This window comes from Populus nigra, chromosome 5 (genome assembly GCF_951802175.1).
Source record: "Populus nigra chromosome 5, ddPopNigr1.1, whole genome shotgun sequence".
Lineage (NCBI taxonomy): Eukaryota > Viridiplantae > Streptophyta > Magnoliopsida > Malpighiales > Salicaceae > Populus > Populus nigra.
Window position 1 is genome coordinate 4,273,221 of NC_084856.1, and position 14,711 is coordinate 4,287,931.

The following is a 14,711-nucleotide window of genomic DNA, read 5'->3' on the forward strand; positions in this document are numbered from 1 at the left end:
GAATCATTATTTTTTTGACATGGTGATGTATTGAACCAATTGGATTAACTCTCGTTAACCTACTAAACTTAAGATTTGGTTTTTGAGACCATGATAAAATTTAAAAAGCAAACTCGTGATCCATGTTATGGACTTCATTGGGTTCAATACTATTTTTTTTTTATTTAGTAATATGATAAAAAAAACTTTAGGACCAAAATACTTAAAAATCACCCCTTGTGTAGTAAAAAAAAATTAAAAGATGCTGATTTTTTTTATTTTAATTTAAAATTTAATCTTCAAAGTTTTAATTATTTTTAATCAATAAAATAAAATTTTATTTTACTAAATCAAGTATCAACTTAACATTGAACAATTCTTGTACGTTGTGAGAACCTTATATCAACTTTATTTTATTTATAATTATAATTATATAATTTTCTTTTGAATTTTTTTCTTGTTGACACGTGTTAAATGGTTTCAATATTTATTTGTTTGAAAATGACAAAAAGATGTAATTTGTTTTTGGTAGAATGATTGCGTTTTGGTTGGAGGGTAATGCTGTAATTTGGTTAATATGTATGTGTAAAAATAAAATTTACCAAAAATAAAAAGGAATGAACTAAAAAAATAAAAAACAAAAAGTGTGTAAAAAATATTGGAAAAAATCATCATGCTTGAACCATGCAATTTTAAGTAGTGTTCAGGGACATTGTTGAAACTGTGTTTATCAGAAATTTAAATTTTTTATTTGCTTAAAATTATTTTTTATTATTTTCATATCGTTTTGATGTGTTAATGTTAAAAATAATTTAAAAAAATAAAAAAAAATATTATTTTGATATATTTTTTTATTGAAAAACACATTGAACTACAATCACCATCACATTATCAAACACCTCTTTAGGTAAAGAAGTTTTAGACTGTCCTCTTCACTACACATATGTAGTGCGCATTTCAATTACTTATGTCTCTTGTTTCCTTTCAATGTATTCTTGTGTTTTAGAAATAAAAAAAAAAGTAATCGACGCGTCTCTTGATATGTTAAACAATACATTGTTTTTATGCCTAGAACTCAACTACCACAATTGTGGTCATTTTTTTTCGTGTGAAAAATGCATTTTTCTCACCTATTTAGGCCTAAAAACACCTCAAAAACAATTCTAGAACCTTGAAAAAACCTTTTTATCATGATAAACAATTCCCAAAACAACTTAAAAATAAAAAATCAAATCGAAAGAATATTTCTCTCTCAACATTGCTTAGAATGTTTATAAGAAAAAAGCTTCTCATATATGACTTTTAAATAGATACGATGTATTTGAATTAATAGTTTCTTAAACTTAGTTGTATGTTACACTTTCCCTTATAACTCCTTAGGATTAGATCATCACACTATCATGATTGTGTGCATATAATAAGACAGTCTCCACATATTAATGAACCAAGTTTGAAGTTTGCAATTCATAGATATTTCTTATGCAAGATTTAACATGAAGAGACTAGAATTGGTACTTAAAATAATTATATGCCTAAGCAAATAAAAAAAATAAATTTAAAGAGTCTTGATTGAACATTCATGAGATCAAGACATTAATAATCTGAACTCGATGATGAGTCCTTTCTAGCACAAAGAGACTGAACCTAGGTACTTAAAATAATTATACGCCTAAGCAAATAAAAATAAATAAATTTAAAGAGTCTTGATTGAACATTCATGAGATCAAGACATTAATAATCTGAACACGATGATGAGTCCTTTCTAGCACAAAGAGACTGACCCAAGAGGTTTTAAGAAGAATTATTTATTCTTAGTTATTTTTATTTTTTCTATATAATTTAGAAAATTAAATATTTTGTTTAATAATTTTATTTCTTTATTTAATTTAGGAATTCCTTATAATAACTCTATAGTTATTTATTAGCATTTTTTTTCTCTTTAAGGTAGACGTGTGTGTGTGTGTGTGTGTGTGTGTGTGTGTGTGTGTGTGTGTGTGTGTGTGTGTGTGTGACAAATAATTGAAAAGGAAATTGGAATTAATAAAAGGGCTAAGTTACCAATATATATATTAATTGATAATACTTTTTGAAACCACAAGAGTTAAATTTTATTAAACTACAATGACTAAGTATTAAGTTATAATTAATTGAAAGAGAAGAACATGATTCGTGATTAGGTATTCATTTACAAACAAAAGTTTGCCAAAGTTCCTTTTACAGCAGTGATCACCTTTAAGAATGTGTTTGGTAAAAAGCTTATTTATTTTTATATTTCAAATGTATTTATAAAAAAAATTAAAATTATTTATGTATTTTTATTTTAAATTAATATTTTTTATGTTTATAAATCATTTTAGTATACTTATATTAAAAATAATTTTTTAAAAAATAATAAATATATTATTTTAATATATTTTTAAATAAAAATATTTTAATAAACAATCACTCCACCTCCCAGACTCAAAGGTGAAAGCTGCCGCATTTCTTTTAGACTATCAAAATCAATTGTTTTATTGTTTTATTGCCAACTTAAACACAGTTTTAGAGCACGGGACTTGGTGAAAAATATGGTCCACCCTCATGTTCGTGTAAATGTTAGATCAAGATTAGTTGTAATAATGCTAAAGGAATTAAGTAGAGCATATGGAATTAAAAATGATTTATTTAATGTTTCATTAATTTTTCTTTGCAAAAAGAATAAAGAATTGAAGTTAATTTGTTTCATATTACACTTACATATATTTGCATAAAGAATAAAGAATTTTCATAATCTGGAACAGAGCCATTAATGTCTAGTTTCTTCAAAGGAATCTTGATCGCTTGCATTCAGCTGGGATGCCCTGAGGGAATCGTTTCAAGTCAGTGCAGTAGTTGTAAACCATGTACTTCTGCTGCACCCATCGAAGTCTGTTGCGGCCGGAGGCATCAAGAGCTTGAACTTGCCAGGTACTGTCCTCCACGGAATTCGGGGATGTGGAGGTGCAAGATGATCCAGGTGACGAAACACAAGCATTGGCTTTGAAATTTCTGTAAGAAGCAGTGAAAGGAGCTTGTGTCCAGTCAGTCTTCACGAGCCCCCCTCTCGTTGCCCAATCATCAGCATTCCAGAGACTCGAATAAATCCTCATGGGTTGCTTCGTCGGGAACGGCACTCCGATTGATTCCGAGTTGTGGAATACTCTTATGGGGATGTTGTCCACCAAGAAACTGAAGCATACCAAATTGCAAATTAGTATTCGAAAATTCAGTAATCGCAACGAGACAGAAGTATTGAGGTGAGCGTATGTTTGAGTTACATTATTCGTCGTTGGTTCCACACAATAGAGTAGGTGTGGAAAGCCTTTGTGGGATCAAACCAGAGATAAAACTGCTGTTCTTTGTTGCCTTTCCCTTGGGAGAACACATTGGTATGGAGAGTATATGGTTCTCCAGTTACATTGCCTAGAAACTCGAAGTCAATCTCATCGTGGGTCGGCCCTTGAGAAGATAGCTGCATAACAAGTAGGAAAATATGAGAAAACTCAAATCTACGAGTTGCAGCAGAATTCAATTCGAGTAGAAAGGAGCGAGGCTTACATAGTATGTGGTGACAGTGCCAGCCGAGTTGCCCGATACTAGCTTGATTTGCATGTCGATTCGGCCAAACAAGTACTCATTCTTGGATCGGAAGCCAGAACCAGAATCCTTGTCAAGAGATAGTGTGAGAAGTTGGCCACCATTTAGTATCTTAGCACGTTGATCACCCCAGGTGATGTCAAAATCTTGGAAGAAATTGCCACCCTTGGAGGCTCCCACTAGACAAGCAATTAACAGAGCAAACAAAGGCATGGAAGAAAGTCTACTCGAACAAGAGAAAGACATCTTTATGTTTCTAAGATAAGGAGATGTATATACTAGCTGCTCGCTAGAGATTAGGAGAGAGCAAAATGTTCTGTGTGAGGTTGGAACTTCGAGCTTGAGTCCCTTATATAGTTGTGTTCATAGGCAGGAACCTATCCTAATTGATTGAAAACTAGTTATAGCTGGCATATATTCACAATCTTGGAGGACTGGAGACAGGCTTGCAAAGTTAATCGAGGAAGCAGCCCAGGAAAGTGGAAAAAAGTGGGTGTATGTGAAAGTGAAGTGGTATGCGCTATTTGACTAACAGAGCCAAAACAGTGTCCAACATACAAATACATAATGAATGGCAGCGGCATAACAAAGAGCTGGCTAAGCTTAAAGTATTTTATCCAACTGGAGACAGAAAATACAATACGCGTTGGGTGGTTTGTGTGTAAGTGGCGTTTCCGGTTCTGGACGTGCCTTAGTTCAACGGGCTTCACTTGACTCGCGTGAGTTTATATAGTACTATTAACTGCTCTGTACCTTGAAATTCCAAGCAGCCCTTTCTTTGTAGCTTGCTCTCCTTTTTTACTTTTCAATTGTTTTCCATAGCATGCTTATCTTGAATGTGTTTTTTTTGTCAAATTTAGGCTTCGATGCCAATTATGTAAGAGGTTGCCCGGTTAAAGCTTTATAGCAATCAATCTTGGAAGAACTACAACAATTCAAAAAAAAAAAAAACACAATAGATTCAAATATTAAGATTTTAATTTTAAATTACTATTTTTTTTATTAAATGAAAGTTAATTTATTTAATGCGCTAACCACCCCCCCAAAAAAAATACCTAGAAAACATCTTTATGGGCTTGAGCTACCACACTCGAGCCCAACTACTACATAAGTGCATGGGCATGACATGCCCAGCAAACTGGGTGTGCTGCCTAGCACCAAAGGTGCTAGGCGTGCACCCAAGCATCTCTATGGGCTCGAGCTACCACATTCGAGCTCAACATGTTTTAGTTCAGATAGTGCATTTCAATCCGTTTTTCACCTATAATGAACTCAAGTAACTTGCCCGAGCCCAACACTCCCTTGAAATTTTTTCTAAGATCCTACATAGATCTTTCAATATTTTATACTGATTCAATATGTATTATTTTGAGTAGAATACAACTCAAAATATCATAAGGGTAAAATTACATTTTAACTTTTTCTCTCCACAAAATACAAGACTTATAGGCTATAAATACACAATGAATCCTTTAAATGTCAGGTTCACAATCTCTTCATTCTCAACATTTATAACATACATATTTTCAGAATCTATCTCTTTAAAATATTGTTGTACTTTCTCTCTCTAAAAAGATATTTACTTAAATATCTAAGAGTCCACAAATTTATAAAAAAGGACATTTTGCAAATACCAGCCACCTTAATTTATCAAGCCCCACTAGCTACCAACTTCCCGGGCTTTCCATATCAAGCCATTAGACACCTTGGCTAGAGAGAATGAATCAGATTTCTTGAACTAAAAGATGAACTAATTATCCAACATATAAACCTTATTCATAAGCTACTTGGATATTTTAGGACCTCATCATTTGGCGTTGTCTGTGGAAATTAATTAAAAAAAGCCATCAGTTTCTTCCTGAAATTTATTTTTGACATTTTCAGGTCATTTCATAGCACACAATCAAGACACGTCTAGGTTAGGATTTGAGAAAATCTATCTCCGACCAAACCTTCAACAACTCACCAATCAAATTCAACCCCTTACTTAGGCTATGTTGGCAACCTAATCACAAAATTAGATCTTGCCACCCCAACAAGTCTTGATACCCTCATTAACACTCAATGCCCTAACTTCATGGCAATCGATCATACCCGGCATCCGTAAATGATTACACTACCTAGAGGAGACCATGTAAAATGACATTCATGAGAGTCCCTCAAGGCATCACTCGTGCCATTGTGATACCTATGTATAGAGTTGGTACTTCGAGCGTACCCTTTTAGCAAATGTGAGATGAACACTGGTTACTGTAATCGTTGTTCCATGCTAAACTCTTCGGGCTCCCAATAACCTATCACACAAAGGACTAAGAGAGGATTTGTACATGAACATACCTAGAAGAATGTCTACAACCTAAATCAGTGGAAGGGTTCTTCTTTATCCAAACAAGTATTGAACACTCAACTCCCTAAGGATTATATTTCCATAAAAATAAGAGTGGATAACTATGATGGTTTGGTCTACCCGAGAGAGCATGTACAAAAATATATGTGGCAGCTTAAAATTGGTCATTTAGGATAATGACGTAATATGCAAAATTCTTCACACAACCTTCCAAAGGTTTGCGCATGTATGGTATAATAATTTAGAGTCAAGCTTCATTGAAAGGTTTATTAACCTCTACGTAAAGTTAGCGACACGCTTCAACACCAACATACACATCAGGAAAAGCTCCACGAAGCTATTTGGTGTTATAAAAAAAAAGAGTCTACACAAGTATATTTGAAAAGGTTTGATGAGAATATACTCAAGATAGAACAATTAATTGAGTCAATAACCTTAAAGACCTTGATAAGGGTAAGAGAACATGTCATATGGAGAAAACTTTATGCCTTACCAAACATAAACTTGCTCAAGGTGAAACATGTCATGTAAAATCATGTATGGGTGGAAGATGTCAATATGTTATGACACAGGCCTTCTTGTTTTTACAAGAACAACCAGCATGTAGGACCTTCCAAGTGAAATCTTTCTTTTACTAGAAATGAAAGCTAGATGAAGAACTATAAGGGACCAATTCATAAGTATTTAGTGTATCCTAAACATTTATAACCTTATTGAATCAAAACAGGATCACCCATTCAAAGTTATCAAGACAGTCAAAGCAAACACATTAATGCCATTTCCAAGACATGTCCCTTATAAAACCTCCCTCATACCTACCACTTAGATCACCCTAAAATGCATAATCCTAATAGGGATGTAAGTTTATTTTTGAAATAAAAATAAATTATCTTTGATATACATTTTCTATTTACAGATCTTTAGTAGGGGTATCCAGACACTTTCCAAGGAAGGGATTGACTTAGTCTATTTAATACAATAACATCATTCTTCTTGAAAGGGATTGACTTAGTCTTCTTAGGAAAATAACCCTATAATCTTCAAGAGATGAGTATAAGATCCCTCTATTGCATTAGAATCATTCTTTAGGTAATGTCTAAAAGCCTTTCATAAATCTACCAAGGGTTGATTTCGGATCCTTTACTTTCCAGTGTAGTCTTGGATTGATATATTCTTCAAGTGATGCTTAAGGGTCCCTCACCACTTTATTAGAAGTTGATTTTGAATCCTCAACTCTTCAATACAGTCTCGAACTGACATATTCTTTAGGTGATGCTTAAAAGCCTCTCACCAACTCGTTAAGGGGTTGATTTAAATCCTTTTATTCTCTAGTGCAGTCTCAGATTGACACATTATCTAAGTGATATTTAAGGACCTCTCATCAATTCATTAAGGGTTGATCTCATATCCCTTATTATCCAGTGTAGTCTTAGACTGATATATTCTTCAAGTGATGCCAAAAGGCCTCTCACCAATTCATTAGGGATTCATCTTATATCTTCTATCTCTTCAATACAGTCTTGGAATGATACATTCTCTAGGTGATACCTAAAGGCCTCTCACCAATTCACTAGGGGTTGATTTTGGATCTCCCATTATTAAGTACAGTCTTGAACTATCATATATTTTAGGTGATGCCTAAGGGTTTCTCACCAACTGGCTAGTGGTTAATCTTAGAACCCTATTCTTTAGTGTAGTCTTGGACTAACATATTTTCTAAGTGATGTTTAAAGGTCTCTCACCAATTCATCTAGGGTTGATCTCAAATCCCTTATTATCTAGTGGAGTTTCAGACTGACACTCTAGTTGATGCCAAAGAGCCTTTTATCAATTCGCTATGGATTGATCTTGGATCTCTTGCCTCTCTAATATAGTCTGAGACTGATATATTCTCCAAGTTATGTCAAAAACCTTTTACCAATTCATTAAAGATTGATCTTGAATCTCTCGCCTCTTCAATATAGTCTTGAACTAACATGACTTTCTAGTGGGGTTTCCAAGATTTATATTATCATCAGGGATGATATTGGATCTCATATTTTTAAGTACAACCTCTCTCTAGTAGATGGCTCTCATGCATTATTTCATCGCGAAGAAGGCCACCCACTTTTAGAAAACAACTACTCTTCAGTAAAGGGCTCTCATATCCTATACCATCCTAGTGAGGTTATTTACCTCTCACACTTCAATTCGACCATTCTTCAGAGGATAGATATGGTCTATTTAGTGTAATAACATCACCCTTAATGGGTATGTTTCCTCTGTCTCTTAAAAATTTTTCTAACTATGGGCGTTAACATGGATTCATCCACTCCGCCCCTTAAAAAATTTTCTAAGTATAAATGTCGACATGAATCCATCTCCTTAATCACTTAGAAACTTTCTAATTGTGGGCTCCACCCTCCATGGATTTCCCTCAGCTTCTTAAAAAACTTTCTAAATACAGGCTTTACCCTCCATAAGTTCCTTTCAGCTACTTAGAAATTTTTTAAGTATGAGTTTCTCTATGTTTTTCCATTTTTCATCTCTAATGGCTCAGGCAACTTGCATGAGTTCAACTTTTTCTTGAGAATTTTTTTAGCTCTCAGTATTTGATAATAATTCAATACATATTATTTTGAGTAAAATACAACTTAAAATATTAGAAAGATAAAATTATATTTTAGTCCATTTTCTCCACAAAAGACAAAATTTATAAGCTATAAATACACATTGAATCATTTAAACGCTAAGTTTACAGTCTCTTTATTCTCAACAATTATAATATATATATTTTCAGAGTTTATTTCTCTAAAATATTATTTTTGTAAAAAAAAATATTTATTTAAATATCTCAAATTTCTCAAATTTATATATATAAAAAAATTTACATGAATGTAATAGCTGCCAAAGCTAAATTCCACATGTGAAAAGCCAGTTACAAAGATTCTAGGCCTGCGATTTTTCTTCAATTAGGAAAATTACCAATAATATGAGGCTCAAAGCCCAAATTATAATGGCATGCCATATAGTTCAGAACGGGCCACATCCACAGGCTGGCCTGCGAAATTAAAAATGCGGCTCTTTACTCCCTTCCCTTGGAAAAATGAATGCTTAAAACACAAAAATCAACCACTAAATTGGAACCAGCAATGTTACTAGTAATCCTCCCTTACCCAACTGTTCTGTTCCTGTACCTCTTAACTTCCATGCCCATCGTTCCCATCTCGGAATCGTAGAGCCCAGCTGTTTTTCCTCTTCACATCAACAAACCCACTCCAAAAATATCTGTTGCCTCACTCTCCACCCTACAAGCAATTGTAAAAGCAACAACAAAGAGCAAAAAGATTCCCAAACTAACGATAATAAAAGCTACCCTGAACCTGATCAGAACCTGTCATTTGTTGACCTATTTCACTATTCTTTAGACTAATACCAGCACTAACCAAATCCCAGAAACCAAAAACCAAGAAATTGGAGAAATAGGAGACACTCAAACAGGGAATCATAGAAGACTTTTATCAAACATGTGGTGGAAAGACTTGAGAGCTACTTTCAGCCAAAGAATCAACGTTGAAGGAATTGGTTCGTCGGCTTCCGTGCTTGTTAAGGACCAGCATTTGGCTCTGCCTCATGTTTTAGTGGCTGATATAAGGTACATTGATTGGGGAGAGTTGCAAAGGAGAGGCTTTAAAGGTGTGGTGTTTGATAAGGATAATACTATCACCGTGCCTTACTCTTTGACAATTTGGGACCCTCTTCATGCGTCCATTGAGAGGTGTAAATCTGTTTTTGGGAATGATATCGCTGTGTTCAGTAACTCTGCTGGTAGCTTTGCCATGACCCTTTTGTTATTTGATCTTGTTTGTTGTTTGCGATTTTATTTTTTGATAGTAGGCTACTAAGCTGTGTTCGTGTGCTGTTGCTGTAATGAGTCAGGTCTCTTCGAGTACGATCATGACGATTCAAAAGCCAGGGCACTTGAGAAGGCAATTGGAATTAAAGTAATAAGGCACAGTAAGTTTCTTCTCTGCCAATTTGAGCTTTAATTTTAATGGAAAACTTATTATTTTTTATTTTTTATGGTTATGCAATTGGGAAGCTGACTTTTTTTTTTTTTTACGATTGTGAATGATTTGCTTAGTTAACATGCTGTCCATTGCACTACTTGAAAATATTAATCGTTCACATATTACACCACAGGGGTAAAGAAACCTGCTGGAACAGCTGAAGAAATTGAAAAGCACTTTGGCTGCAAATCGTCACAGCTTGTAATGGTATATGCAAACTACATGAGCTGCTTTGAGTTGTTGCTCTGGTTTCTTTTTGTTCATTGTATGTGAATAGTATACTTGTGTGATGCAAATTACAGGTGGGTGATCGGCCCTTCACAGACATTGTTTATGGAAACCAAAATGGCTTTTTGACGGTATTAACAAAGCCACTGAGTCTTGCGGAGGAACCATTCATTGTTAGGCAGGTTAGTCATCTTCTATTTGAGACACTGAATTTAATTTTTTGGCATCCTTGAAAAATAAGAAAAACATGGGGAGTTGTATTTTGAATAGATATATGCTATTTTCTATTTTATGGATGAAAAGATCGTGCAAAAGGTTTCAATGTGAAATAAGGCTGTATAAGTGTTGTGAATGTGATGCCATTAACAGCCTGTTGTTTTTATTTATCGGAGGATATCACATTCTTTCAATAAGTTTTTAGTTGTATGCAGTTGAGGCTGTCCATTATTTGTCTTCTATCCAGTGAGAAGTTTTTTTTTTTTTCCCTGCATTGCTGATGGCTTGCCTTTCACTTTGAAATATTCATCATTACCTCTGCTTTATCTCTCCTTGAAAATTGTACCTAGGTTTTCGCTAATCCTCATGTGGGTCTCACTCCCTGATATTGTTTGTGTGATGCCTGCTGTGTTTTTTGCTTTCACATCTTTATTTGTGATTTTTGTGTCACTTAGGAGCAAAAGAATGTAGAACATTTATAGTAGCCTAACTCATTGATATAATGTGTTATAAGAATTTTCCTTAAGATGCCATGGAAGTTAAAATGGACTCGTGGATGTGACATGACAGCTGTACCTTATAAAGATAGCTATTTAAGTTGCTTTACCATATTGAGAAATTGTACATTTACGTGTACTCATAGAACTACTTAAAAGATTAGACAAGATCTGCTTGACTGGTCTTCTATATATTGTGTTTCTTCTTCCATTTTTTAGATGAGGATTACTGCTGCTGCCTTGTAGCATGTGGCCCCTTTTACTTCTTGTATCTACCTTTCTTATTTGTATATTTTGACTCTTAATTCTTCAAAATAAAAAGAGCAAAAGAAAAGATTGACAAAATCTTTTTGTAACTGAAGCGGGCATTGTCTGCTAGTTACTTCTCATCGCTAATACTTTTGGTTCTGCATTGTTGGAATCTCAGAGAATTAGAGGAAAAAGTTGTAGTTTGTTCTAGCTTCCACAGAATACATGATTGATTGGATGAAATGAATGTTCACAGGTGCGGAAACTAGAAATGTCTCTTATGAACTATTGGCTTAAAAGAGGAATGAAGCCAATCAGTCATAATCTACTACCAGATGCCATGGAATGTGTAAAAGATCCACCACCTTTGTAGGAAAACTTTGGTGCAAAATCTTGTAACTACCAATGATTCTCAGGTTATTTCTTGTCATCAAATTTTGTTTATTTAATTGATTAATTGATGTCCAATATAACTTTTTGTGTCAATCACAATTTGAGTGAGAAATTTCCAAAAGAAAGACTGGTGATGGAAAGCCAAATCTTTTTAATTGATGAAGGCCCTATTAGATTGACAGATTACATTTTGGAATGATCATAAACCACAGTCAAGCAATTTACAGGGCATTGCTTTTCTCCTATAGGAGAGTCACTCATCTAGGGATGATTAACATCATCAAATATATACAATAGGTTGTTATTTATGCTGACATCATAACTTTCCCTTGCATTGTGAACTGTTACTTCGAGTTAGAGGACATGTTGACACCCGCCCGGGGGGGGGGGGATAATTTAAAGAGAGAATCATTTAAAGCCTGTAGGACTGATCAAAAGCTCGCAACATTTTTGTGTTTTTTTATGGCTTAATACTAAGAGAACAATAAGATAAGGTGTTGCTGTCATCTGAAAACAGAGACTTTTCAGACTACATTTTCTATGAGATATTTGAAAAGAAAAATATTTATCTATATTCTGCCAAGCCAGGATGTAGATGAGATCGGTACTTGTGCGAGGAATAAATTATTTCCAAACATTCCATGATATTTGGAGTGGTGTGAGGTATAAAAAAACCCTTTGAAAACTGAACCACACAATGATGCTTTTTTCTTTCTGCTTGTTTTGGTTCTTTATTTGTTATTCTATTGTCTTTTTAATCTAAGATTTTATGCACTGGTGAAACAAATACTTTCTGTATTCTAGTATTAAGTTACTCTGTGATGAAAAATCACATGACCAAGTAAATCTAGGAAGGATGCGTCTGGTGATTTTAGACACCTTTAGGGATATTGAGGTATTAACCAATATTGTATTAATAGTATTAAATATTAAATCTAGGGAAGATGGGATTGACATTTCTGGAGTCGGGTTACAAATTAAAAGGGTTTAGATTAGTTCCATCTTGAAGTAGGCTGTGCTGGTAGCCTTTAGAATCTATTGTGCTTGAAATGCTTGCTTATGTCCGTGCAAACATATATCAAGTTGAAAGAAAAGGTTTTTGTCTGGGCCTGCTATGAATACATTTGGACATTCACATCCAAAGAGATTATATATGAGATTGTAGATGTGAGATCCAGCGCAAGATTAGCCCCCTCATAATGCTGTAAAAAGTAAAACCTAGTTTGTAGGGCATGATTCTTTGAAGACTTGAACATTTGTGTGCAAAGTATCTAAATCCTGCTGTTGGTTCTACTCTAAAATGACTTCTTAGAAACTTTGATGGGCATTCCATGGGAAGGGAATGGGAGAGGATCCATGGTGATTTGCTCATCAGGGCCGACTAAGGACCAATTGTGAAGAATTACAACATAGTGGGTGAAGATGAGGATATTCAACTTTGCCAGTTGGTTTCCTGCGCAAAGTCTTCGTCCTCCTCCAAAGGGAAGGTAAAGCATATGGTGGAATTGGCTTCTCAAATCTGCTTGGATTGAAAGTTAGAGGATCCTTGAAATACTCTTCGTTTTAGTGGGTGCGGTATGGTGTCCACAGAACCTGCAGAAGACAAGATGAAATTAGATCTATGATGAATTATTTGTTAAGATATTTGAAGGCTAATTTCCGGTAAACATGCATTTTTCTGTTGCCGCATGTTTTCTCCAATATCTAGAATGCTTGTAATCAAGCCACCCTTGAACTGTGTTGTATAAGGGGTTCTTTATTTTTTTTTTTTTTTTGAGAAAGCATGAAGAGTGGGCCATGGGTAATCTTCTCAATGTTTGAGCTTTGTTTTGTGTACCAGCATCAAGGAAGGAAGGATTCAGAATAGATGCGCACCTTCCACCCTTTACGAATAGTGAATCCTTCGCATTCAATGTCAACGATAGCATCTCTAAAGGAGGCAAGGATAGGTGGGAAGAGCCGCAAGCTTTAACGTGCAACTTGCCATGTATGTTTCATCTTCATGTCTTCCAATGTTAGATACTCTACAGGTTTCCTCTTGCTCATTATGTCAACAATGTTCTGCCAAGAGTAATAATATACACTGAATTTAGTAGAATCATGGGAAGAAAGCGCTTCTTAAGTGAGGTCATTAAATTCACATTCAAGTCTGAATTGTATTTATTTTCATATATTTTGTCTTTGGGATGCCCCTCCGACTTTGGAAATTTTCTTTGTAACCTAAAATACTGAAAGCAAAGAGTACCTTCAAGGAGGAGAGAATGGCAGTCTGGATGCTCAGCTAGCATTTTGAAAGTCATGGTAATGGCAAAGGATGTTGTATCATGAGCTGCAAACACTAGCAAAACCACATTATCAAGAACCTCCTCTTCACTGATCTCCCCACTCACCAACTGGGAAAGTAATATTCCTTCATCACCCCCGAGCCCGCTTTCCACCTCCTTCCTCTTCTCCCATGCCACTTTAATCAACATTTCTTCTCTTTCCTTGCTTTCTTAGCTCTTGAAAACTTGGAACCATGAAATGAAACAGGTGGTGCGAAAACTCCGTCCAGAACTCTCTCGAAAGCATTCGGTGTTCCAGGCTAGAACTTAATCCCCAGCATGCACTCCAAAACTATGGTAAATGTCAAGGCTTTGGTCGAATGTTAAAGACTGATTTCATCACTTAAGTTCCAATTTTTATCTAGGTGGAGCTGGAACGGAGGCGCACATTTTTGGCACCAAAATCTCAAGCCCTGCAGGGCCCAGGCTGTTGGATATCATTCCACGAAGGCATCAGTGCTGCTGCCCTCGCTTTTCCTTGATGAAACTCATGCCCATATACTGAACCGATGCAGGAGGCCACTATTTAAGTGGCTTACGTTACTTCGCGGGTCTAATCAAAACAATTTCAACATTAAAAGTGATAATAGTGCAAGACAATTCAAATTAAATTAACTAAATCCCGCCAAGAGCTATGAGACCGAAAAAATCTATAAAAAAAATAAAAAAAAAATTATAAAGTTCAAGTTATAATAATCTAATACTTAAGATAAAAACAAAAAAAAAACTTCAAAAAATATAACACCAAAGAAGAAAACTCGAATCATCTGATATTAATTTAACAAAACAACAACATGTTATATGAAATTAAAAT

General features: G+C 34.6%; 2 protein-coding genes across 5 annotated transcripts; one reads left to right on the forward strand and one right to left on the reverse strand.

The window, feature by feature from the left end:
* Nucleotides 1-2,623: 2,623 nt before the first annotated feature.
* LOC133694286 (xyloglucan endotransglucosylase protein 1-like) lies at nucleotides 2,624-3,943 on the reverse strand. Its single transcript, XM_062115776.1, has 3 exons — nucleotides 3,556-3,943; nucleotides 3,276-3,469; nucleotides 2,624-3,186 (listed from the first exon to the last, which is right to left on the reverse strand). The coding sequence occupies exons 1-3, from the start codon at nucleotides 3,838-3,840 to the stop codon at nucleotides 2,781-2,783; spliced, it is 885 nt and encodes a 294-aa protein (XP_061971760.1). The 5' UTR covers nucleotides 3,841-3,943; the 3' UTR covers nucleotides 2,624-2,780.
* Nucleotides 3,944-9,034: 5,091 nt separating this feature from the next.
* LOC133693414 (phosphatidylglycerophosphate phosphatase 1, chloroplastic/mitochondrial-like) lies at nucleotides 9,035-13,671 on the forward strand. Of its 4 annotated transcripts, XR_009842125.1 has the most exons (7): nucleotides 9,035-9,748; nucleotides 9,860-9,937; nucleotides 10,124-10,197; nucleotides 10,293-10,400; nucleotides 11,437-11,596; nucleotides 12,886-13,235; nucleotides 13,414-13,671. XR_009842125.1 is itself a non-coding variant. In XM_062114624.1 (6 exons), the coding sequence occupies exons 1-5, from the start codon at nucleotides 9,448-9,450 to the stop codon at nucleotides 11,551-11,553; spliced, it is 678 nt and encodes a 225-aa protein (XP_061970608.1). In that variant the 5' UTR covers nucleotides 9,036-9,447; the 3' UTR covers nucleotides 11,554-11,596; nucleotides 13,414-13,671. The 4 variants fall into 4 exon arrangements, 2 of the variants coding, with proteins under 2 accessions (XP_061970609.1, XP_061970608.1); XR_009842126.1 differs by lacking the exon at nucleotides 11,437-11,596; XM_062114624.1 differs by lacking the exon at nucleotides 12,886-13,235 and having other exon boundaries at nucleotides 9,036-9,748.
* Nucleotides 13,672-14,711: the final 1,040 nt, after the last annotated feature.